Source organism: Charadrius vociferus, unplaced genomic scaffold, assembly GCF_000708025.1.
Source record: "Charadrius vociferus isolate BGI_N301 unplaced genomic scaffold, ASM70802v2 scaffold163, whole genome shotgun sequence".
Classification (NCBI taxonomy): domain Eukaryota; kingdom Metazoa; phylum Chordata; class Aves; order Charadriiformes; family Charadriidae; genus Charadrius; species Charadrius vociferus.
The window spans coordinates 3571718-3597401 of NW_009648332.1; the positions used below are offsets into that span (position 1 = coordinate 3571718).

Here is a 25684-nt window from a genome sequence, read left to right on the forward strand (position 1 = left end):
TACCGACTTTCCTCAGCTCTGATGACAGGTACTTGTTAGTTTTAATGTTCAAATGATAGTTTTTCACTTTGCTTAAGCTTAGGAAAGAGTTAATTGACTAAAGCGCTTCTCAGCAGCAGGTTGTCTTCACCTGCAATTTCCGTCATCAAGTAATTAGCCATATTCACAGTTGCTGACCCTTAATACTAACCTACTGAATGATGCATGCCTGGATGAAGACCAGTTGACCATATTACTCCAGCTCCCCAATCCTGTTTGATCCTTCAGCAAATATATTGCAGGTGTGGGGTCTGTCAGTGCTGGACTCGGTGAGTTAATTTCTCACTGCCTCTTTAGGAGAGACCGTAGATTCTGTATATGTTGCTTGCAAAACTGTTGGACGTATTCTTTGAGTACTAAATCCTTAACAGGTTTCACAGAACAGTGTGAAAACCTTATGTATTGTATTTTGCAATATTTTATTTAATTTACTTTAAGAGCAATACAGTGCCAGTCAATAAAAACAGGTCAAAAGTCTAATTAATGTTTTAAAAATAAAGGTTCTTAAACACCAGGCGAGTTTGTCATTTTCTGTATGGTTTGTTTTGAGGAGGAAGAGGAAAGAAGGTGAGGAGGGAACCCTTCTGTTCCATGATTACATCCCACCCGCTCATTTTCTCCTTTTCTCCTTTGCTTTTGATTTTAGTGGCGGTCTTAACAGAATGTCAAGATCAATTTGCAGCATGGTTTAACTCAAGGTTTGCATTCTGCCAGCAGCAATTGTCCTAACGAACAATGCCGTGTGTTCTTGTAACTTCAGAAGCTTTTAGAAGGCTCATGGCAAGGGCAGCATCTAATGACTTTATTAGTGTAGGGTTTCAAAATGGGCTCAGTAATTGTTCACATCTCTTTGTCATCTAGTCATAATTACTGCATAGTATTGTTCGGGGTTGCACTTGTGAATAGTTTCCTAATAGCACTGAAATGAAGAAAAAAGGAAAAGGATAAAAGGTGATTGTCTCTTTAGATGGAGAACAAAACAGCCTGTATATAGATGATGGTTAAACTGTTTATTATACACCCACCAGAAAAGGTAAACTATCCCTGCTTAAATATTTATATACTTCAAGGTAATTTCATGTTAGTAGTCTAAAAATGTCCAAATTTGGAAAACTAAAAGCCAGCAAAGAATGCATTTCAATCTGATTGTGATTAGTAAGATATGGATGTCTCCATGATATTCGACTATAAATAGAAAGTAGTCTCTCTGTTGATGTGATTAAGGTTTTCAGTGCATCTTTTTATATGCCTATAGTGTTGCTTTATGGTCATCTGAAAAAAACATGTATTAAAACCAGAGGAATTAACTAAACAGATATATTTTAAGTCCCCACTGTAAAACCAAATCCTAAAGCAAGTTCTGTCCCACTGTACTCAAACTACAGCGTAGCTTATTAAGCTAATTGAACAGAAAAGGTGAAAGAAAAAAACTCTCTAGTGTCCTATGCAAAAGAGGTGAAGGCAGAAGAACAAGTAGTCAAGACAGACTTGTTGGGCTGCCTTGAGAAAGGAGAAAGAAGTCATTCACAGGTCCATCCGAATACAGGAGTCCACAACCGCACCAGTGGAATTGAAGCTGTAGAGAAATTTAGATGCATCTAGCAATTAAGTCAACTGTCAGAAGAAATTATTGAGCTGGCAGAGTCAGAATCGTTTGTACCAAACTGTAGCTGAATGCTGTGAATGAATCTCTTTGGTACTGATGGGTGCCCGACCAGGACAAAGGTCTCTGCAGATGTGCAGGTACCCATCCTTTTCCTTTAGGTTAGGATGACTCTGCTTTGACCTCTCTGCTCTCCTTTTTGTCACCATTCTGACTGACTGTGAGTCTCAGAGAGCTGCAAATAACATGTTCGGCCCGTGCTTGGCCAGAAGGTTCAACTGTGTCTGTGTCTCCTGGTTTGAGGTCAATCCTGACTGATAGGTTGTCTGATCTGATCTTTAGTATGAGGGAGGTTTCTCAGCATTTCTCCATAACAAGTTCCAGTACTTGACTTTCACTGCCTTTAAGCAGTTCACACTACTTTTCAACCGAAGTTTTTCTCGCAGCAATCAATGGCAGTTATATCTTGTTGCACTCAGTAGACAATGAGGTATTGTCTTCCTTTCTGCTGTTGTGTTCTTTGGACTTAAATAGTGCTGTTTTTTCCTACAATTTCCTTAGACTAAGCAGCCGTGATTTCTTCAGCCTTTCCTTGCAGCTTGTCTCTTTGTAGACATTTGTTATTGCAACCTTCATGTGGTCCTTCTGTAATTGGTCAATACCTTTACCGATGCACTGTGCCTAAAACTGTCTTGTCGGTGCCAAGTAGATAAAGCGGATTATTTCAAGTTGTACAAACCATGCTTCTGTTTACTTACCCCAGTATGATGCTTGTCGTCTTCACATCATGGCCTTTCTTCTTACTGCTTGGTTCTTATTCTGTATTTGTGTAATTGTTCCTCCTCCTCGGAGACTTTCATTGACCTTGTTGAACTGCGTTTTACTTCTCAGGATGTTTCTCTGATTTGCGAAGATTAATCTGAATTCTTTTACTGACTTCCAATGTGCTTGTAGCTTCTCCCACTTTACTAACGTCAAACATAACGTAACCAAACATACTGTCTGTTCTTATCTGTAAAGTAACCAAACATACTGTCTGTTCTTATCTGTTAAATCTACCTGTAGCAAGCCTCAGATATTCCTTAGCAAATCATATATTACATGCCTTTCTAATATGATAGGCAATAATCAAAGCTACTACTGATATATAAGCGCATCTTGTGTTTCCATTTTTAGTACAGTGTTTTAGCAAAGGGTCCAAGTATATTTTATTTATACTTTTACCAATTATTTTGTCTGGTGTCCAGTGGTATCTGAAAGGATGGATTAATGAGTTTCGAGGGATGCGTTTTAGAATAAATGGGGTTATAATGTATTTACCTAATCTGTTTGAACCTTGCAGGATGAAATTAGATCTTCCATGTTTTATGAAGAGATAGATAACCCACTCATCTAGGCTTTACTTTCGCATAAAGAAAAAGTGGATAAAGTCATGCTTTTTACATCTGAATCCCTGGATATTTAGCATGTGGATACTGAAAAGGATAGCCACATCATTTGATTCAGGCTGCTTTATGCATCTTTAAACCATGCCTCGTATCTGTTGCTCATTCCCCCTGTGTTTGAGTCAACAGTTATGACCATACCAATGTGGGTTAGACAATAACTCTGCACTATGGAAACTATGGATAGCAAGCTTGTTTTAATATACCATTTTACGACCTCAGCTTTTACGTTTTTAAAAAATGTAAATACCTAATACAAAAATGTTATTTTTACATTAACATTTTAATGAGTCTTATGTTGACTTTGCACAGTATATAATTATTATTAAAAAATAATCAGAAATCTTGCATATTTAATATTCATCATTGTTTTCTTCATGCTTGAGAAAGAAGTTACATTTTTTTCACAGCCATTTCTGAACTTCTGAAGTTTCTTAAAGTAAGGTTGGCCTTGGGAAGTATCTGGCCATAAACAAATTACATTTTTTTTGGTCCAAAATCATCCCAGTTGTGGACTGAACAACAGTTCAGACTGAAAGGGAATAGATATTTTAGAAGAGGTTATCAGAGTTTGTCCTGCTCTGCTGCTTTTTGAGTAGGCCTCCAGACTGAGATGATGTAGCAAAAAACATCTCCAGTGCAGCCTTTCTATTAAAAAGTCCTTTGCAAGAGGCATAGTGGGCACCATGTGCCAAAGGGCCTCATTTTAGTGTGTAAAATGAGTGTGTAAAAACTAGTGTGTAGAAACTAGAAGTAAGTACAGGAATATTTATAAAACTGTAACAAATAGCCAGATCTCTGATATTTATGTTGATACAGAAAATAAGGAAAAATTGATCTAAAATCCTATGCAATTTTTTATCTTTATTTTAATGCATTTTATCCATACATTTGAGAGCAGAGTTCTCTCTGTATGGAAGAGGATTTGCCCTTTAGTGCACTAGCCAGATTTGCTAATAAAATTATTAATTAACCTTAAGGTGCTGGAGAGAGTTTAAGAAAAGCAAAACCAAAAGAGAGCTTTCAGTTTTTGTTTGAACACACAAAAAACATTCAAAATATAGCATCAGGTGTCCCTCTTTGCACGTTCCAGGAGTACACGACAATGTACCATGTGCGGCTTGCTCTGCATGAGTTTCCTTCTGCAGGTTTGCTTGATTAACAAGAAAGAGCTAGAATGAGCATTTTAGATTTAGTTACTCTTTCTGCAACTATACGATGCCATGACTGCTTTACATTTTTATTTTATTCATAATGGCTCGAGAAGATAGATTAATTTGGGGATGTATGCAGAGCTATTCATCCTATCAAATTGTATTATCAGTTTGATTCCAGTAGGTAACTGAAAATTCATACCACAACAGAGGACAGGCATTGAGTATTTAATATCTGGTTTCAGTGATGACTGGTAGGTGGTGTCCATGTCTTTCAAAGCCATGCCAGTTGCCACTTTTCTGAGTGGAAAGAGAAAAAAGACTGAATTCCTCTGCTCTTTTAGAGTCTTTCCACTGGATCAAGGCCAAGGGCAGCAGGCAGCAGTGCTACGTTGTGCTGTGTTTTTTCATGGAAATGCAGAGGACTCCTATTGCTCAGAATCGTCAGTTCTTTGTTACGTTCTTCCTTTAATTCCTCTTCGGTTCTTCAGTTATCTGTAAATTCTTCCTCTACTAGTTAAGAATAGGAATCACTTTGAACCAGTTCACATTGGAAAATACAACATGACTGTGTGGGAGCCAACGAACACCTCTGCCTTGTGCCCCCTTTAGGGACTGGGCACCAGAGATGCTCTTAGCTTACTAAATTGTTTAAATTGAGATATTAAAGGAATATTTATGTTTTTCTTATGTATTTAACATCATAGCTGGTTTGTTTGTTCGATCACTTTCATGGTGTGGTAAGGAGGGATCTTGCATAATCACAGATCCAAACTTGACTGCAGTAGATCCTGTCCATATGACTAACCAAAATGTGAAACAACATAATACATGAGCAGGAGATATATAAAGAAACAATGAGATAATACCAGCCATTGTAATGATGAAACACCTCCTGTCGGGAACAGCTGCCGTGTCCCACCTGGGGGTTGGCGTTGTCCTTTGGGCTCTTCCCCCTCAAAGGCAATACATATTTTATGGTGTAAATAGATATCATATAGATCAAAAGCTTTCTAGAGATCAAAAAATATTAAGCTCTGAGATCAACACTTTTTGATGATCAGCACTTTGGCCAGAGGTTGCCAATTCTGTTGTTTAAAATTGAAAGCTGCGCATTCTCACAAAAACATATTGCTAAACCCCGGTAGACCACAGACTTAAGTTGTAATAAGTCTCCACTTTTGGATTTTGAGACTCAGTAATAGTTTAAACTTTTTTTCAGTAGATTTTTAAAGCTGTTATTTTTTCATAATTGCCTTCTAGGAGATTTTTTTAAAGTAATATTAAATAAATTGCATTTTATGAAAAAATTACTAAAAAAGTTATGCCGAGTGTATTTTAATATAACATATATTAGCTGGTAGGGAATGATAATGTTCTTCTCTGGGAAACTAACATGCTACAAACATAATAACTCTTCGCACAGGTTATCTCAGAGTGCACGCGCTGTGCAGTGATCATCAGCCCCCCAAATTAATATCCTCATTTCACCAGAATAATTTTTCTGTATGCCACTTTTAACTAAGGAATGGACTATCTCGAAGAATTAATACCTGTTCAATCTACATTTAAAAAATTAAGAGGAGTTTGTAATTTTTTTAGGGTTTGTTTCTGTATTTGTCAAGCCATTTATTCTGTAGCTGTAATAACTGCTGGTTTCATTGCTAGCGAGTCACGAAAGAAGTAAGAAATGATGCTGTCTGCCGAAACTATTATTTTTCTTGATGAACTTTAGTCTTGTAACTTTGGGGATTTTTTATTAATGGATTTTTCCTTCATAAAATGCTTTTTTTGCCTTTCTCATACTTCTCCCTCCTTGAATATTTCTGTAATTTAAAAATAAAAGGACTAGTAGGGTGCCATTTGCCCTCCCTTTCTGGCAGCGTTCCTCTATTTCCACTTTTGGTTGGAGATCACAGTAATCCAGCATGTTGTGGAAAACAGTTCTCCCCAGAGGGACATCTGGCTCTTTGATGTGCTCCACAGGCAGTTCTCTTGGCAGCTCTGGAGATGCCACAGAAAGATCTGGCACGCTTCTGTTTAGATGAAAGTAAGAAAATCACTTGTTAGTGATGTACAGAGTAGGATGCTGGTTACTGCACCAAATTGTTTTGGTCCTGCTCACATACTTCTGACAGTAAATATTAGACAGAGGAGACTTTATTTTTTTTTTTTTTTCCCGGATGTGAATGTGGAAGAAAGTTAAAAAGGTCTGCAAATACAGAATCAGTAAAGGCAGAAAAGGGGGAAAAAAATATGCAAAATCAGTTAAGTAGCTGCAAAAGCTGTGAAAAGGCATAAGAAAAACTGAATGGGCATCATGAATGAAAATTTGATTCCTACTTGTAATATAATGAAAAGAAGAGATGTGTTATGAATAATTGCTGAGCACTTAGCACTGACCTGGCGAAGACCACGTGTGTGAGTGGGTAATTGCTGGTGAACAGGAGTTATACAGTGTAGAAATTGGAGATTGCTGTTGCTATCTCTTTAATCGGTGTTGCATCACTTGACTACCTTCAGATTTTTGTTGGCTTTACTACGTTTTAGTTCAACAGACAAGTGGCATCTTACCTGATTCCAAAGGGCAGGATCTCTTTTGATGGGTCATGTTAGTGAGAAGAGTTTCTCGTGTGTGTTCACTCTGGTCTGAAGATGCGCATTGATAACCACCAGCTGGCCATTCATCCCCCACGAACATCCTCATCGCAGCTGCCCATGCTGTAGTTTGGGCATTCATTATTCAAAATTATTTGGGAGATCTTTTAATGTACCGAAATACTTACTTTATTCAGAATTCTCTGCATACAAAATCCATAACTATAAAAGCGTATTTTGAGACTGAGTTATGGATTGACTAAATACAGAATTGATTAAAAAAAAAAAAACCAACACCAAAACAAGCCAACACCTTTGACTAGTGCAACCAGTATTGTAATAGTCTCTCAGTTTTGTTCCTTCTAGCAGTATTCGCTACAGCACTTTTTCACCTCCAGTTAAGTATTTTGTTTTCACATGAAACTCAAATACTTTTCTTCCATGGTGTCTTGAAGACTGTTAAACAGTTTTGATACACAAGTGTCAGGAATTCAGTTCAATTGATCCCTGTCTTTATTACTTTCAGGAGTGAAACCTTGAACACACATAACTCATTTTGCCATGAATGATCACCATTGACTTCTGTGAAGCCAAGATTTCACTTACATATTCCCACCTTGAAAAGCAAAAATAAAAAAAACCCAACATTATTTAGCTTAAAAGTTTATGTGTCCAGACTTTATGGACACTTTATTTTATCTTTACCAGATGGTATGTCTCTACGTAGCTATTTTTGACGTAGCAATCCCTATTTGGCATTTTTGACATTGTCTTTCGGTGTGATAGTTCTGGATTGCAAAAGACAGAGAATCAAAGAGGCAAGGAAAAGTATTTTCCAGAAACATTTATGGTTTTGAAATACTCGCTACCTACCCCTGCTCATTGCCTTCCATCCAGCTGTGGCCATAGTTATACTACAAATTGTCTGAGGAGGGTTTTTTTGGTTTTTTTTATACTTCAGGTGCCTCAAACAAGCTCAATGTTGTACTCATCGCGCTTATGAATTTTTAGCCATTTTATTAGATACAATATATTGATTTAAAAAATTACAATTTTGAATCTTTTCAGTATCTTTGAGAAGAAATGACTTGGAGCGCTTGACATTTTAGTGCAGTTTGTCTTTTCAAATAGATTTGGCTTCTAATGCATGTGACAACAGGACTTTGCTCTTCAGTTAGAGCATACATTTCAGAGTAGTTGTTACCTAAAATATTATCATAAGGCATAAGAAAACACACGATTTAAGTTGCCTTTCATGAACATAATTAAGAATTAATAAGCCTTTACCAGTGGCTAGTCCTCAGAATTTCCACTGTTTTGCCTTTTGTGACCCGTGTTATTAAAAGTCCATTATTTTTACAGACTTTATTAAATTGGATCTTATTAAAGCATTCTATATTTGCATTTGGTCTTTCATAATTCATTATTATTATGACATTTACTTTTTACCATCAGATCTGAAAACATATCATAAGCTACCCTTTTCTCTTGAAAGAAATGCTAATTTCAAACAGTCCTCTAATGGAAGAGAAAAGCTTTATCAGTTTTTTCATTTATTCAAGATCGTGTTAAGAATACTAATGCTAGACTTCTGTATGCTAATATCTGAGAGCTTTTTTTGGTCAAAAGCTTAGAATTATTGTTTTTAGACCACACTGCTAAGTATGCCACTGGCAGGGCACTAGTACAAAAGAAAATACAATTCTGAAGTACCATGTTTTAATTCTATGATTGATAAAAACAATTTCTTATTGTCTTCTTTTCTTATTTCGTATTAAACTATGCTTTCATATGAAATTGTACTCTTTTTATACTTCGCTGTGTTTACTAGATTATGGCTCTACTTAGTTTCTCTTTAGAAGTTCTTAACAATTGTTTTGGCATGATTATTTAGGGGGAGTTAGTTTTGAATTATAGCCTGCAGGATACCGTACCGGGAAATTGAACTCTCCATCAAATAAATCACTGTCTCAACCAGTTATTGATTGTTTTAATTTAGACAATCTGGAGACTATCATATTTGTAAATGTTCTCATAATTTAATCATAAAAAGGGAGAAAGAGCTCTAGAACTGAATGCAGAAGCCTAGTTGTTAAACAGTAGATAAGACTCAGTTAAACTGCTGAATTTTGCATTTTTTTTTAAACAAACTTCAAAAAAATCTCTACAATGTAACTTTTTTTTCTCCACATAGGTTTCTGACAATGTGCACTAGACACTTCGGGAGTGTTGTAGCCCAAACAATTCGAACTCAGAAGACAGACCAGTTTCCACTTTTCCTTATTATTATGGGAAAGCGATCGTCTAATGAAGTATTGAATGTAATACAAGGTACAGTTCTCGCCTTATATTAAAAGTAGTTCTTACGTGAGTATTGAAACTGTTAGAAGACATCTCTGCTAACCATTTCTTAAGATGTTCAGAGTATGAATTTATTTCACACAAAAACTTTCAGTTGCCATAGTATAAATAGCTACTATTCATAAATGTGTTAATTGAGTATTAGAGATTGAAGTTGCTGTGACTGTAGTAGAATCATAGTTTAAGTTTTTCAGTTTTTTTGAAGTAGAAGACAAATCTCCAAAATAAGGGGCTACGCTTAGTTTTCCAGGTTTGTATCCGTATAAATTACCGATTTCCAAAAGGTTTTGGCTGCCCTTTTTGTGTAGTGCTGGAATGCATTTAGTTCTCTGTGTATAGTTCCTTGTTAACGCGTGGACTCCTGTTGCATGTGGAGGGCTAATATTTGAACATGAGTTGCTTTTTCAGCCTTGCCTGCAGTGTTGAGTTGTCAAATCGAGTTAGAATTTTAAGTTGCTAATATAACCTCACATAAATTAAATTTTCTGCCTTACATGAGCAGTTTTTTCTGGCATAACCATCCCTCTGGTTTCACTGACAGCAAGATGGCTTAGATGTGAAGTGATGCCCTTTCACTGCTGTTCTCAGTAACTCTTCAAATTAAAATACATCAAAGAATGGCTGCCTCTCATTTCTTCTGCTTTCTCCACAAGTTTGCCTTCATGACACTGTGTCCTCATCTATTTATTGCTTATATCTAGCAATCTTTATTCTGATCTCCTTTTTTTCCTGATGAAATTCAGCCTGTGTTTTGCAGACAGCAATAACTGTTTCTTTCTGCATATGGGATTAATCATTTTCTTGCGGAATCTGCTCAGCTCCATCCTATGGCCAAAATTGTGAATTTTGCATGGATTTTTGTCTCCATAGGGGGAGGTACAGCACAACACTGATTCAAGGCACTTCTGTCACTTAGAAAACTTATTTCATTCAAGTAACTTTATAAATAGATTTTCTTGTTTTTATAACTCTGCAGCGTAGTTCAGCATGTGTATAACTGTAAGCACCTGTGTTATCCCACTGAAGTCAGTGGTGTTTACTGGCTTAAATTACTTAACTGTTTTAGCAACTTAGTGACTTAAAATCATACTATCATGCAGCTTTATATTATAAAATAATCCAAATTATTTCATTGCATTCATTAAGTTTTAATGATTTTTCAGGTTTTCTGCAAACAGTCTTTTGAACTGAACTAAACTAAACTAAACCGGTCATCTATTGCAGCGTTATTTAAATTTACCTTTTAACAAAAATGAAACGTGCTGTGCTGCTTGTTTTCCCTTGAAGTGGAACACTGGTATCTTTTAACAACATGCCCTCAAATGAATGGTGGTCTCTGAAGTCATGCGTGTTGTAGCATGTGGGATAACATTTTCTGCTAAGGTAGCAAATGCCAGAAATGGGAACAATGAGGGTGTTTCAGGGATGGGCGGGAAGGCATGTTTACAGAAGAGATACAACAATATAGACACTTAAGTCCCAGTGGTGTTTACTGAAGTGCAGACTGTCTAAGTTTGCTTTCCATTTTTATTTTTTCCTGGGGTTGGAAACTATGGGGACAGTTTGGTTTTCTTTAGTTGTACTGTGGCTTCTGCTTACTTTACTCCTTTTAAAATTTGGGCCAGCATCACCAGTATAAATCTAGCTCTTGTCAGTATTGTTCTGCGAATGTTCAAAGGCTGTTTAGGTTGGCAGGTGTTAAGAGTTTCTAGTTTTAGACCACTTCTCGTGGTCTAAGACCTTTTAACTGCTATGACAAGTGGCTCTAATGGGTAGTCTGGTTTAAGAAGCGAAAACAAAGACTGAGTGCAAACTTGGTAGGAAATTAAACTAATTTTTCAGTCTTACTGAAGACACGCTAGTAGAAAAATGTGAGGAGGTATCTATTTTCCTATGCATGTGCTGTATTTCTTGATATGTACACATATGACTTACGTTTCTGCTATTATTAGCTTTACAAGTTTTATCAGAAGTAAATACACTGAAGAGAATATATTATAATATTTGAAGTTTTACAACTAGTTATACCTGAATAAAAATGCGTGCGCACACATCCATTCAATCACTGTATTCTGGGTTTTTCTACGTTTTTTTCTACACCAATCCACTTGGATGCTGCTGCCAACATCCTGCCTTTTGTTACCTGACTAAGCAATTGCTTCAGTCTCCCTGATTATACACGGGAATTCTAAAGCTGTAAAATCAATGTCATGACAGGGAACCCCAGATATAGGAAAGGTTATAAAACTTTTCTCTAATGTCAGTGATTAGAAGAAAAAAATAGGGTTATTCCATGCAAGCACAAAAGCAATTGTTCAGATTTGAGCCACCTAAAATTTTAGCCTATGATCAATATTTGTTTGTGAAAAAAATTTTGAATTTTCAATAAAAAGGCAAACTAAGTGCATTCTTTAGAGATTCTTGCATTTTCTGCTGTCTTTTTTATTTATTTATTTAAGTCTGGCTTTTCTTATGGATTAATTCTAAAATGACTTCATTTTTGTTTAATAACTTTAATGATATGAAGTTCAGCTATCTTCCTTTGTTGCTAGGTAACACAACAGTGGATGAGCTAATGATGAGGCTGATGGCTGCAATGGAGATCTTCAGTGCCCAGCAGCAGGAAGACATAAAGGATGAGGTGAGCGTTGAAAGTTACTGCAGATACCTACTGGCTTCCACAAATCACTGGGGAAGCAAAATTAACCAGATGTTTCTTTAGCCAATGAAGTTGGGTATGATGTGTTTTAGTGTCTCTTCCATCATCAGAGATTAAAAATGTCAAGTCTCCTTTGTGTATTTATTCGGGTCTCTCAAAAAAGCTCCTCCTTATTCGTTAACTATCATTTTCAGTTTGTTTCCTTTTTCTGAATATTAGTCATGAGCAACTGTTTACATTTACAGTGGTATTATAGAGCTTAATATGCTCATACAAGGAAATGACAATCAGATTTTTTTTTTCCCCAACGACCAGCTTCAAGTCATAGGTAAGAAACAAAAATATATCTTAAATGTATACATTTAAAAGGGGATTGAAAAGCAACCTTGACCAGAACTATGCCAGTACTGAATCCCCACTCAGAACAACACAGAATGGGTAAGTGATGAGAAGACTTTTCAAAACCAGTGTTTCAATTACATAGAAATAGACACAGTGAGATATACAGTTGAGAGATGTTTATCTGTTACTTTATAAATTGAGTGACATTTTGAAGTAATGAAGTACTTAGTAAGGAATTTATAATAATAGGTGTGTTGCCATTCAAGATTATTCTTATCCTGTTGTATAGACATTGATTGACAATAATTCACTAAATATATTCTTCACATTTAAATCTTGCATCTCATTAGTATGAGATTTACCGATTATGGTTATAATAATACGAAGGCATGGTCTCTGCACAGTATCTGTAGTTCTTTTTTTTTCTTCTTTATTTATGCTACCTGTAATTCATTGGTAAAGAGATTGACTTTAATTTTGTTAATACTGAACACAAATTTTAATATGAGGATTACAACAAAAATCCAAAGCACAATATAATTGAATTTTTTCTTGCGTTTTAAGAGGAGTATGTCAGGTGTAGGGAGGGGGGGTTTAATGCTTTAATAAGAAGGTAAAATTCACATCACAGATGAGTTCCCAGAAATATTGGGAACCGGAAACTATAAAAACTGATAGAAAGGAAGGAAATGGAAGGAAAAAAAAGCATATAAAGGCAGGGAGATAACAGCAGGTAAGGGATAGGAGAAGGAACTAGAAATAGGAGTGATCGGAGTTGAATAGAGGAGACCAGAACAGTTATCCAGAGCAGGGGAGATCAGTATTTAGGAGAGGAGGTGGTGGAGGTCAGGTGAGAGAGTGATAGACCCAGGGGATAAAACCAGGTGGCTTTGCAACTGAGAAAAATCCGGGTGTAAGGGAGAGAAAGCTTAAAGAACGAGAAGACTCTGTAGCCTTGAGGCCACGATCACAGAACGAGGAACTGGCTTCTGCACCCAGAGCTGCTGTGGGTCCTTCCCTGGATGGCCAAGAACAGTCACAGTCCAGTAATGTATGTCCCCACATGGATGACTCCTGACTTCTTACTCTAGGTGCTCTGCTTACTCTAAGTGCATAGGGAGAATGGAAAAATTATTTTTTATACATTCCTCTAAAACCTACCTTTGTACAAGTCTTCTGTAGTCTTCTCTCATATTTCCTTTTATTTTTCTATCACTGAGAGCATCAGTGACATTTCTTCCCCAACGGGAGCTTTTTCTAACACACCTTGACATTCAGAAAACTAATGGAAAATTTCATAAACTTTGGGGGCACATTTCCAGACGTTATGGGTTCTATACACAAATAGGATATTTACTTATACCTTGGCTCCACTTGTTACAAGCACACCAAAAAGGTGATCTCAGACACTTTTGCCTTTGAAGCAGGAAGTTTAAAAACAAAAAAAAAACAACCTTGCTTTATGAAATTACTACTGCAGAGAAGGGAGTATTTGACAAGCAGTCTGTAGTCAATAGAGGGCTTTACCTTGAAAAAAAACAATATTGTCTTTTTGTGGTTTGCTACATAACATGTAGCTTTCTTGTAAGTCTTGCACTTGACAACTTCAAGTGTTCAAACATCAACACCTTTTCTTTTTTTAAGATCTCACTGCAGTTGGTGCAATTTTTTCACAAATATTACAATAGCAAACAGGATACAGAGTCCGGTTTCCGTTACTGTTTTCTTAATAGCAACAATAAGTCATCATAAAACCACAAGAAGATAAGCAGAAAACTCTTTTGAGTTTTAAAAAGAGGAGTCATCTATATAGCTTTGCTGTAAACAGAAGTCTGTGTGAGAGAGAAATAGAACTGGATACACTTGTAAATAACAGCATGAAATCAGTAATGAGTCAGTTTGTGCAGCTGAACTTCACTTCGGGGTTTTTGACTTGCATGCTCACGAAAGCTTCCAACACAGCTATTGCATGATTCTGTTTAGCACAGCATGTTTTGCAGTGCCCTCTGATGGTTATTTGGGTGCAGGATGACTATTACCACTGCCAGCTAATGGTACAGGTGTTTGCCATGATATTGGCCGTAGCTTTTGAGGCATCCCTTTACAGCCAGCTCCTCCTCACTGAGCATCAACTGATGGCGTAGGCAGGATGCTCAGGACAGCGTCACTGACTTATCTCACCTGAGCCAAGTGAGATTAATTAGCTGGTGGTAATAGTATGGTTAGTTAAATCCTGCGCTTTTGTATCCATGTATTTGTAAAATTTACTGGTGTAGCCTCATAACACTTTAATCAGGCAAATTTGGGGTATATTCAATAATGTCAAGTGCTAAAATACTGTAATGTAACCAGCAATTGGATTTAATTTTTAGATTTGTATATTGTGCTTGATGGAGCTGCTTACATAATCTCCAAATACATACCTTAAAAACATTGAGTTGCATATGTGCACTCATAGTAATCCAACGAACCTGTCTTGACGTATGGTGGTGTGTAATTTAGGCACCCATTTTCTCTCCCAAGCTTTCTTTAAGGGATATCAACCTGCCGTCCCATTCCTTTCCCTGCCCCTCCGAGGCTTCTGGGCCACGAACCATTGGACCTGCTGCTTGCCACCCATCAGCTGTGTTGACCAGATGACATTCTGGAAACCTCTTGCCTAGCTGAAGTGCTATCTTGTTTTTATAAGTTTGCTCCTTACATTGCCATCGTAACAAGCCACAAATAACAAAGTACGATCAGCAGTGTACTGACTTTGTGCTGATGTGGCGCTTCTGATGAGAAGTGGGCCATGGGTAATTAAATGGTGGTTTTAGCGGCATCAACAGCAGCAGGGCCGGCTGGCCAGGGTACGGTCCCTATACCTACCCTTGTCAGGGCAGTCAGGTCCACGGTCTCAAGTCCATCCTCAGGCTGTGTATGCAGAATTACTCTGAGAATTACATGAGAATTACTCATGATTTCATACACCTAATGGACATATTTTCCTTTTCTAACCACATCTGCTCCTCTGGCCCACACTACGGATGTTTATACCTCAACTGCTGTTCAGGCAGTGGGACTGGGGATTTTTGCAAAGAGGAAATAAACGCCACTGGGGAGTTTCTCCCGTGAGCGAAAGGGGGTATCTCAGAGCAGGGACGACCGGCCTCTGCCAATGTTGATCAAGGTGTGAACTCAGATTTTTCGGGGACTGGCTTTGAAAAGAGCGCGTAGTATCAGTTCCTCCTAAGTGTCAGTGCCTGGCGCTGGACTTAAGAAAACAAATAATAATTGTAAAATATCGTATGCCCTGGAATGTCCACTTTTAAACACGCCGTTAGCTTGCTTACTTTAATTGGATAGTTAAATAATCATCTCAGCATGGCATGATGGGCCCAAATAGATCCAAGTTAGTTCCTTTGTGAGATTAATGTGAAGAGATCCGTGATTAAATCCTGGCATTACAGCGCAACACACCTGTTCTGGGCTGATCCTAAACATTTTTTCTCTATTGCCTGAGGAGGAGGCTTCTCAAAGGATTACAGTAACACTTTTTGACAAGCTTATACAGGGCGGAGTTTCCATGTAATGACAGGGCTCATTTGATGATGTCTCAGTAATGCATTCTTTTTATTTTTGCTGTCAACATTTATTACTGTAGAAGCATTGACTGTTACACAGCTGGTCCAACTTGTCCACATTTAAGTAACAGTAGGTCTCTCGTCGTGTTTATTTTTGTCGTTACACAACACTAGTGCTCCTGCTCTCGGATTAGACTTCAAGGTGGAATTGTAGTACCCACAGTTGCTTCAATTGGTATTTGTAAAAATAAGAAGGTTTTTAAAACCTTCAATTCACTTTAAACTATCTCTGATGACAGACTGTTTTCTTTAGTGTAAAAGAGAGCTACTTAAGAATTTTTAAACTGGAAAAACTGTTTTAAACAGACTCTGACTGAAGATAAGCAGCGGAAGGATGTAGACCTGCAGAGTCACCATCTTTGCTCTCTGATCTTAGGTGGCATCTCTTCTTCCTAGATAGTGCTACAGTGTGAGGAAAATGTAGGTCCTTCCTGACCGATGTCTGGATGGGGATTTAAAAAAAAAATGTAAAAGAAAACAAGAAGTCCAAAACAGCAACATAAATTCACCTTCTTTTCCCTGCCACAGCTCTTTGTAAAAAAATATGCTTGCATGTCCATCCCAGCACTCTCTTGTATTAGATGGGGCTGTACTGGCCAAGTATTATTTTCCTAACTTTGCAATGAGGAGCCTGGTGTCACCATGTCTTCCTCCTCTTCTGCCTCGCTGCTGTCAGGGGTCCCCTTTTTTTTTTTTTTTTTTTTTTATAGGATAATTTAACAGTTTTACCTTCCAACACCTTTTCTCTTTCTTCTTCCAAATATATATCTCACAGCCAAAAAGGAAGCTAAAGAGGATCAGTCCTGGTGCATATTGTCCTTATCTGTGGTCTGTTTGTCTTTTCCTCCTTCAAATCGGTTGCTTTCCTCCACCCCTCACCTGCAGTTGTGCTCTCCAGTTAGAGGATGGCCTAAGTGCTTCCATCAGCTCTGCAGGACACCTCTGCAATTTCTGTTTAGGCATTGAAGCTCACATTAAAATCGGTAGAAATTAGGCATCTGAATATCTTTGATAAGCTGTGTTCCATCTAACACTGTCATGTGTATCATGGTATATAGTATTTGCACAACAGGAGGTTAGGAGAATAAATACATGAAATTCATTAAATTGCAAAGCACAAAAGCATTATGGTGATGACAGCCATCTAACGCAGATTGTGATTTAACCCCTCAAAAAATCCAATTAGCACATTTACTAATTATTACTAGTTATAACTAATTAAACTACAGTAATCAAAATTTATTTGATTAAATTTTCCAATTTTGTATTTGTAATATGATAGCACCCCAAACGATGGGTTTCCCATTGTGCACTTCACTGCACTGACACACCAGCAGATGCGAGTGGAGCCTTCAAGAGTTTATGGCGTATTTTGAACTTTGACAAAATGCGAGGTAATGACAGAGGAAAGAACAAAGATAAAAATGAAAATATCTTCAGTTCATGTCGCTTTTTGGCTATACATGTTGGTGGCTCCAGTCACTGAATATTCACTTAGTTTCTCTTAATAAACGGCAGCTTTCCCTGCTACACAGTCTGGGTGGGTAGATGTTGTAGCAGGACTGGCTGGGTGATTTCCCATGGAAAGTCACTGCAAGACTGCTTCTTGAAAGGTTTGGGTTTGTGGTGTTCTTGGCACTTGAGGGAATTCCCGAAAATCAATATCTGGAACTGGGCTTTCAGCCTTCAGTAAGGACAGGCAGGACCCTCCGGTGGTTCTGCATTGTTCTGCCCTGTCCTGTCTCCCCACATCTGGTTCTGCCACCGCAGAAACTTTCGTTTGCTTTATCTTCATCATTTTCCTATGCCCAACTCATTCTGTGTACACTTTTTTTCTTCTACATATTCCCCATCGTGTATGTTTAAGTTATACAATGTGCAAGTCTGTCATCTTAGTGAGTCAAATTAATGCCTTTCTTGCACTGGTTTGTTTGGACAAAGGGGTGTTTCTCTTTAACGCTCCCATGAATAGCCTTAAGCACTTGCAGATTTTAATTTCAGGAGTGGTTCAGTGAAATGAACTGTCTTTCAGATAAGCATTCAGCATTTGTAAATACACTTTTTTTTTCTTTCTTTCGTGTAACAGCCGTTTACTCACTGATGCTCTGAGAAATGTCTTCTGCTCATGGTTACCTTCTCAAGTTCTCTCTCATCTGGTTTTACTCCACAGTAAAAGTGATCCCAAAGGCCAGTGGGGAATAAAATATGGCACATCTCTTTGGGACGCATCGGGTGCAAAGTTGATTCCTGGGGTTAAACCATCAAATCCTCCCTTCAGAAACAGCAATAATAAATAAAAATAAAATTAAAGAAGCCCAGAAGGGCTGATGCTGACTTTTCCAGCAAAGTAACCCATCCGAAAAGCCAAATGTATTGTGTACTTTTTCCCTGTGTAATCTGCAGGAAAAGGGGGCATTGCTGTTCTAAATGCAACCGGGAATCCTTTGTTTTCATTATCCTGCATCTGAAAATGCCTGCTATTAGGTGCTTCAGGGGTAACTTCAAGAAATAGTTTAGGGAATAATTATTGGAGAGAGTTTTCCTAAATTTCCTTTTCACAACCTTATCTGTAAGTTTTTCTTAGTTTTGTAGCTCTGGAGGTTTTATCTGGTCCATTGTAACTGTCCCATGAATAGAAGTGTTTACTGTTTTTGTTATGACTTTGTAATATGCGTGATAGCAAAGAAAATTCATAGCTGAAGAATATATTCTGTGGGTTAATGCGATATTATTTATTTTTTTTTTTAAATATCAACTTCCCATTGAATGAATTGTTGCATTGTAAAAATGAGAAAGCGGAGATCTGTGACTTCTTCCCTTTAAGGAGCATGAAAGTTCCCCTGGGACATGGATGGTTCGCATTCCCACCAGCCTTGGGTCGCTGCTGTTGAAACGCTGAGTGTAACCCCCGTTTCTGATGAAGGCTTTTTAACTGACCTGGGATAAGACACTTTCTGTTCACATCTTGGTTTCTTGAAAAAGGAAGACGGCAATTTTGCCTTCATTGCAAAAGTATTGTGGAGATGCATTTATTGATGTTCAGTCAATGCTGCTTAAACCCCACAATTGATGTGGGGTTTAACAGGAAAATTGTCAGCTACCTCACATTTTGTTAATGGATAATACTTATGACATTTTTAAAAATTAATTATTGGTTGTGTAACTGTTACTTTTTTCTTCATGTGTTCTTTGTAGTGCAATGAAAGATTCTCTGCAAAGTATTTTCTGCTTTTTATGTCACCATCATGAATTTTCTTTTGTTGCTTTTGGTAAACTTGAGTCATCCTCATACTTTGTATGGTTTCTCTGGAGGAAGAGATGACTAAAATAACAGACAGCATTACAAGAAGATCTGCAGTATGTAATGTTTAAAATTTGTCTAAGGTGTAACTCTGAACCAGAGAATATTACAATTTTGCTGTAATCTCTGTAGAGGAGGTGGTTCCTGTAGAGTGTGAACAGTGTTAACAAAACACAGAAGTAGGCACAAAGAGACATTTCATAGGATTACGTCTGCTTCTTACCTACAAAAATCTGGATTCCAGATTTGGTTTTAAGGTCTGTTTCAGTAAGAACAGTATTGTTTCAGCATGGTGTAAAGCTCGGTGGCGTGGTCATTTACTTTTAGATGTGGCTCACATATTTCTGTGAGGACCAGGCAGTCATGCGTAGTAATTCTTCACATTCCTGACATCTTTTTCATAATCCACTTTTAGGATGATGATAACTGTGATGAATAGGGAGGAAAGATTTTATTTTTTTTTTAGATGCCTGGAATTCACGTTTAGATTCTTGTTGTAGAATCTATAGTGTCAGTATTTTTTGTAGTTGTCATCCAGATTATATAAATTAAACCAATTTCAAAAATTCTTCGGTAAAGCTCTCTGTAGGTAAATGAATCCTGTGCTCAACACAAGTAACTTCTAATAGCTTCCTTGAGTTTTCTAGACAGTTTGGAAAATTTAAAATAAAAGCCAGTATTCAATTTCTTATAACTCTGGTTAGCATATATTTTTGGAGTGAGTTTTTAACAATTTTTATGAATCTTAAAATTTTTACTTCTTGAGGTCTGGTTTGGGTTTGTTTTCTTTTTTTTTTTTTTGTAAACTAAGGTAACTATATGTTAATTGCTAGCTATCTTTGATGAAGGAAAGAGCCTGTAATTGCAAGAGTTGCATCTGATCTTTCAGTTTTCTCTTGAGCATTACTGGACTTGTGTGACCTCTGAAATTGAGTTAGTGTGTGATATATGAAGCTGCGAAACAGGAAAGTTAAATAGGTTCTCTCTGAAACATTTCTTAATACTTTTTTAAATGCTTGTTCTCTCGCAGATTGCCTGATGTCATCTTCTCTTAGTGGGTTGGTTTGGGAAGATAGTTATGGTTGTCACCATTTTAAGATTTAAATTTACAGTATGCTTGTGGAAGGTCTCAGGATAGATAGTACAAACCTTTTTCCTTTACTGTTACATTCCATCTATAAGAGGAGTTGGAAAAACCTCTGTGTATCCAAGAAGCTTTCCTCATTTTTGGATAACATAAAAATCAGAACTGTTTAATTATTTCAACATCCCCTCTTCTCAGAAATGGAATATTAATGTAGGATAGTTTCTGCTATCAGGTTTGAGTTAACTTTTGAAGGTATTCCATGAACATAGCACATAAAAGCTTGTCAAGGTCCAGAGAAGCCAGGAGGGGAATGGCTTCATTTCGTGGTTTTTGTCCTTTTTACATTTTGCGATAATTACTTCTACTCATGTCTTAGCTCTGCTGAACAAAGTGATGGTTTCTCTGTCTTCTGTGAATGAAATTTAGGGCACACTGATTGTAGAATAATCTTGGGTCCTGTTTCTGTAAGGAAGAAGAGTTTCCTCTAAAAAGATGTTGTTACTTTCCAGCTGGAGGTTGTATACCTTTTTCCGGCAATTTGTCCTTTCCTCTTGTGGTCTCATGCTACTTTAGAGCTTTTTAACCACTAATGCGTTAGAGTTTTGTTTGAGGAACATCTTGGCATGTTTGCATGACATGATAGTAACAGCTAACGTATGCTACTCCCATTTTTGCCAAGTAGTGAAGGGGAGAAAATTGATGACTTTGCAAAAATAATGCCATTATGTAGAATAAACCTTGCTGATGAATGAAAAAAAAACATAATTCTTCAAAAAGCAGTAGGTAGTAGACTTTAATTTCTATGAAATTTAATTTCTATGAAAATAGGGGACAGATCACCCCAGTGCAAGTGCTGTATTACTGGTAACTACAGGTGACCGTGCTGAGCCCACCAGCACTCTCACAGCTAAATCGTATTGATTTTTGTAGGGACCAGTGCAGCCTCTGCACGGCTCTGGGAGGATTATCAGATGTAAGAGGAGTAAGCACAGGGGAGCAGCTGCTCTCTGGCTCCAGAGGCAGAGTATGAAGCTATTGATTGTACACTTTGCTTTATCAGACATCACCCCGGTGCAGTTATTCCAGCTTTCAAGGATATCCACGTCTTGATCCTCCACCATATGGATGATGTCTCGCTCTGTCATTCGAATATTTTTAGTAAAACCTTATTTTTTTTATGCTGTGATCATTAATAACATACTTTGCTAGGTTTGCTGGCGTGAAGTTGGCATGCTAACCCCATGTTTCTTGTCTGCCTGCATCTGTACATTTGAGACACTTCAGAGTGGGACTTGCTCCTTTCCCATCTTTGTATAATACTCAACACAACATGAATTGAGGTCTCTGGGTGATGTTTAATAGTCGTGACCCTGGATGGATCCTGCTGAGGGCTTTTTTTATCAAGGAAGGACTTGGAAGCAGGCCTTATCTTCTAGGACAGCTAACCTGCTGTCAGACTGAGTGGAGAGTGAATTAAGATCCAGCCTCATCCTTTGAACCTCGGCCTGTCCTCCCCTATTACAAGACCGTCCAAATTGTTGGCTGCAGGAGTGAGATCCCTGCGAGACCCTCCCCAGCACCAGCCCACACACACTCCTCCCACCATCCCCTCCGGTGCGGGAGGAGGCTGCACTGTTCCTGGTGTCCGTGCCGGCCATGGCCATGATAAAGATGGCAGGGCAAAGAGCCTTGGTGCCAGATCCAGCCCTCAGCCCAGAGCTTGGACACACCAGTCCATAACAAGGCAATTGGAAAATAGCTTTAAGTAAGTCATAATTTTTAAAGCCAAGGTTGCCCTTGAGGCATTTCTGAACTCATTTCTTCTAGCAGTAGTTAGATGAATAAGGCACTCAAATATTTTGAAGTCACTGGAGTTAGAGTGCTGGTGAACATAAAGACATATATCATATTGGTCCAGTTTGCTGATATTTTTCGTTTTCTTTTCTTTTCTTCTTTAGGATGAACGTGAAGCCAGAGAAAATGTGAAAAGAGAGCAGGATGAAGCGTACCGCATATCACTGGAGGCTGACAGAGCAAAGGTGTGTGCAGGGTGAAGTGACAGCACGAATGTTGGGATGGGAACCTCTCCACAGTTGGTGAAATCTCTCTGGTGCAGAGGACTTGCCCGGCTTCAGCTCTGCTTTTAAGATGAGATGGTTGCTGTAGGAGCCATAATTGCCCTCAGCGGTTATAAAATGGCACTAGCTACTGTCACTAGGAGTAGACTTGACTACATCTTTTTGCTAAAGCAGTCCTGGCCCCACTTAATAATAGAAGTTGGGAAAGGAATGACAGGAAAAGATCACTTAATAAATGTCCTATTTCTTATATTAATTTCTACAGAAAAGTCGATAAGTTTCGTTGCTTTTATATAGCTAATGCACGTCATTAAACACAGCTGTGGAAAGTGAGTCGATACATGTGTGATTGCTGTTTGTGTTTATTAGAGGGAAGCACAAGAAAGAGAAATGGCAGAGCAGTTTCGCTTGGAACAGATTCGGAAAGAACAGGAGGAAGAACGTGAGGTGGGATATTTTACCTTTTCCAAAAACTTTTTGGATTCATGAAGCTTATGGACATTGCAACTTTCATTCGACACACATTGCAACTTTCAGTCAAAGTATACTTTTTATATGAACATAATCTTTTTAAATTAATTTTTTACCACATATATAAAATATAGTGCAGCTAAATCATTTTCATCCACTGTTTAATAGCTTTTCTGTTCTATCATCTGGGTCACAATAACATCATCTGGGTGTGAATTACAGCCAGATATTAGATAGGCCTGCTAACAAGAGATCCATGAAATGAGCTCCATAAATGGTGGAATCTTTGGGAACCTCTAACCTTGTTTCTGCAGGCACTCCTTTTAAAAATATAATACTGTGGAGCCTTTTTGTTTCTTCTGGGAAGTAGCACAAAGCCTAGCTGTGATACGGATCAAACAAATTGCCAATTTTAATTTGAGAGACAAAACACTTTTTAAAAAAAAAAAAGTGAAGAAAAAAAAATCCAAAATCTAGAAAAATGGATTAATGGTACATTTTTAAATTTCTAAACAGTCTTCTACAGGACCTTCCTTAAAAAGAAAATTGTGTTTAAATGAACGCTTTATGTCTGGACCTCTATAAGAAAATAGAAACCATGTGCTGTGAGGAGTACTGTTCCCCAAACTCCGTTATTTTGTAGATTATCTCAATTTTGTAGATTGTGAGGGCCCCAGTACCTGTCAGAGACGGGTCTTTGCAGCCTCTTTCAGGATCTAGGCTAGCTCCTGTCCTAGCTGTGTGTCTATGTAGTTATTTACGTAAAGCATCATGTACACAAATTTACTTATATTAGTGACTTCCTCTCTTTTTCACCTCCTGGCAAATACAAAATATTGTAAAAAGACATGTTTCTTCCCCTGAAGTCCCACCACATTTCAAAGGACAGGTAAAATAGACTAGTCATTAAAATATTTCCATCTGTTCTGTGAAGTTCTTGAAATATAAGTCCTTGCAGAACTGCTGTGAAACACAGCTGATACTTGAAAAGGATTTTGAAACACTTGAATAAAATGTTCAGAATAAAAGTGATATTCACGTATAAATGTCTTGACTGAAATCAGAGTTGATTGGGGGTTGTCCTCTGACTTCGAGGCATGTAAGATTCTGTGAGAAAGTTGCTAATGAATACAAAGCTATATCAGCATCTCTATTAAATATCTATTTCCTGAGTATGCTTCCAGTATTATGTAAAATATAAATACAGTATAAGTATTACAAATATTTATTCATTTATATAAAAAAATCAGAGTTCCAATGTTTTGGGGGGATTTAATGTAACTTCTTTGCTTTGACTCTCATGGATTATGGAGATCTGAAATTTGGAATTATATTCTTATTTGATTCTCCACTTACTTAAAGTCCTTGGAACTCATGGAATCCTGATAAATCACAGTCTTGCTTATTCCCCCCCTACATGTGACTTAAATGTATACTTGACATTTCAGTCTTGTGTACTTTGCTGATGTATGAAAAAAATGCATTATACAACTGCAAAAAAAGTTGGGTATGAACACATTTATTATTCCCTGAGATAAACCAAATAAACAAACTGTATGAGCAATGCATTTGCATATATATATTTTGACCAAGATAATTGCATTAAAAAACCTGAACCATTTTAAGCATTCAAGAACCTTTTAAACAGTACTGCGTTGTAAATAATAAATTCAGTCCAAGCAGTAGTATTCAGTGGTTTGGGAAAGATGCAGTCCACTTCTTCTGTCTTACCCTACAGTATTTGATGACTTATTTAGCTCCTGTTGTTAACATGAGCCAAGAACGGCAGCTAAAGCACAACTGAAGGAGCAACGCACAAAACTGGACTGTGAGAATTGTGTCCAGAATAACTGTAAGATGGCAATTCTGTGAGGTTAACAGTAACTGAACTAAATCAGTACTGTAGCAAGACCCTTGAACAATCAGCTCAGACTCAGATTCAAGCAAGAAGTATTTTTTTTCTTTTTTAAAGTAATTTTGCATGCATAGAAAGAATAAGTCATTCTGCTTTATTGTATCTGCTCCTGAACCTTGTCTGATACCTGGGCCTTTTGGAAATTGTCATCTTATGCGAAGGCTACAAGATTGGTCCATGTTATCAAAATCTACCTGGGCTTCCCTGTTTTAATGTAGAGTGCAGTAATGAAAATAATAGGATCTGTTTGCTTAGTAGAACAAAAGGGATTTTAACAATAATGTTTACTAACACTCCCCATTTTCAAGTATACGGATTACTTATACTGAATTGTTCTGCAACAGTGTTTGCTTACAGAGGGGGCTTTATGTTCAGCTCGTATATTTGAAATCTGACTATTGAGCTATTCACATACTGAACATCTTTTTATCAACAAACTGAAATTGCTTGTTCATGTCCAAGAGTTATTAATGTGATCCATCACATCGTTGTTTTCTGACTTGGTTTGCTGGTACAGAATATCCATTGTAAATTGCCATTTTATGTTGAAGCCTTGGAGACTAGTTACTTTGGGGAGCGACGCACTCTTTGCACAAAGAAAAGAGCTCTAATGAGCTACTGTTGTTTATTTTTCTATAATATAATTGATTGGGTTCAGTAAATAATGTAGCATCTGTTGTTATACTGTGTGGGGAAATGTCAAAACAGAAAGATAGTAAGCAGGTGGTTGAGAATGGAGAGAGAGAAAATTAAAATAGAATCTATTTAAAATATAATCTCATAGTAGATGAGCGAAAATGAACTCAAGTTCTATGTATAAATATTTATACTGAGATATAATTTGCTCAGAGGTTCGTGTGTAAGAAGTAGACTATTTAAAAGCCTTCGTAATCTTGCTTCTGCCCAGTCCTTTCTCTTTAATGTAATCGTCCTCCATCAGTTTCTGTTACTAAATGACCTTGGGGAGGTTTTCAAAGGCGCAAATAGCAACTGTGTATCTTGAACGTT

At 37.4% G+C, this 25684-nt stretch overlaps 1 protein-coding gene across 1 annotated transcript in view; it reads left to right on the forward strand.

The window, feature by feature from the left end:
• FAF1 (Fas (TNFRSF6) associated factor 1) overlaps window positions 1–25684 on the forward strand; it is a 171905-nt gene that overhangs the window by 131229 nt on the left and 14992 nt on the right. The window contains exons 14-17 of the mRNA XM_009884628.1: window positions 9034–9170; window positions 11753–11841; window positions 22171–22251; window positions 22660–22737. Of these exons, the coding sequence (XP_009882930.1) occupies window positions 9034–9170; window positions 11753–11841; window positions 22171–22251; window positions 22660–22737 (385 nt within the window). The remainder of the gene's footprint in view (window positions 1–9033; window positions 9171–11752; window positions 11842–22170; window positions 22252–22659; window positions 22738–25684) is intronic.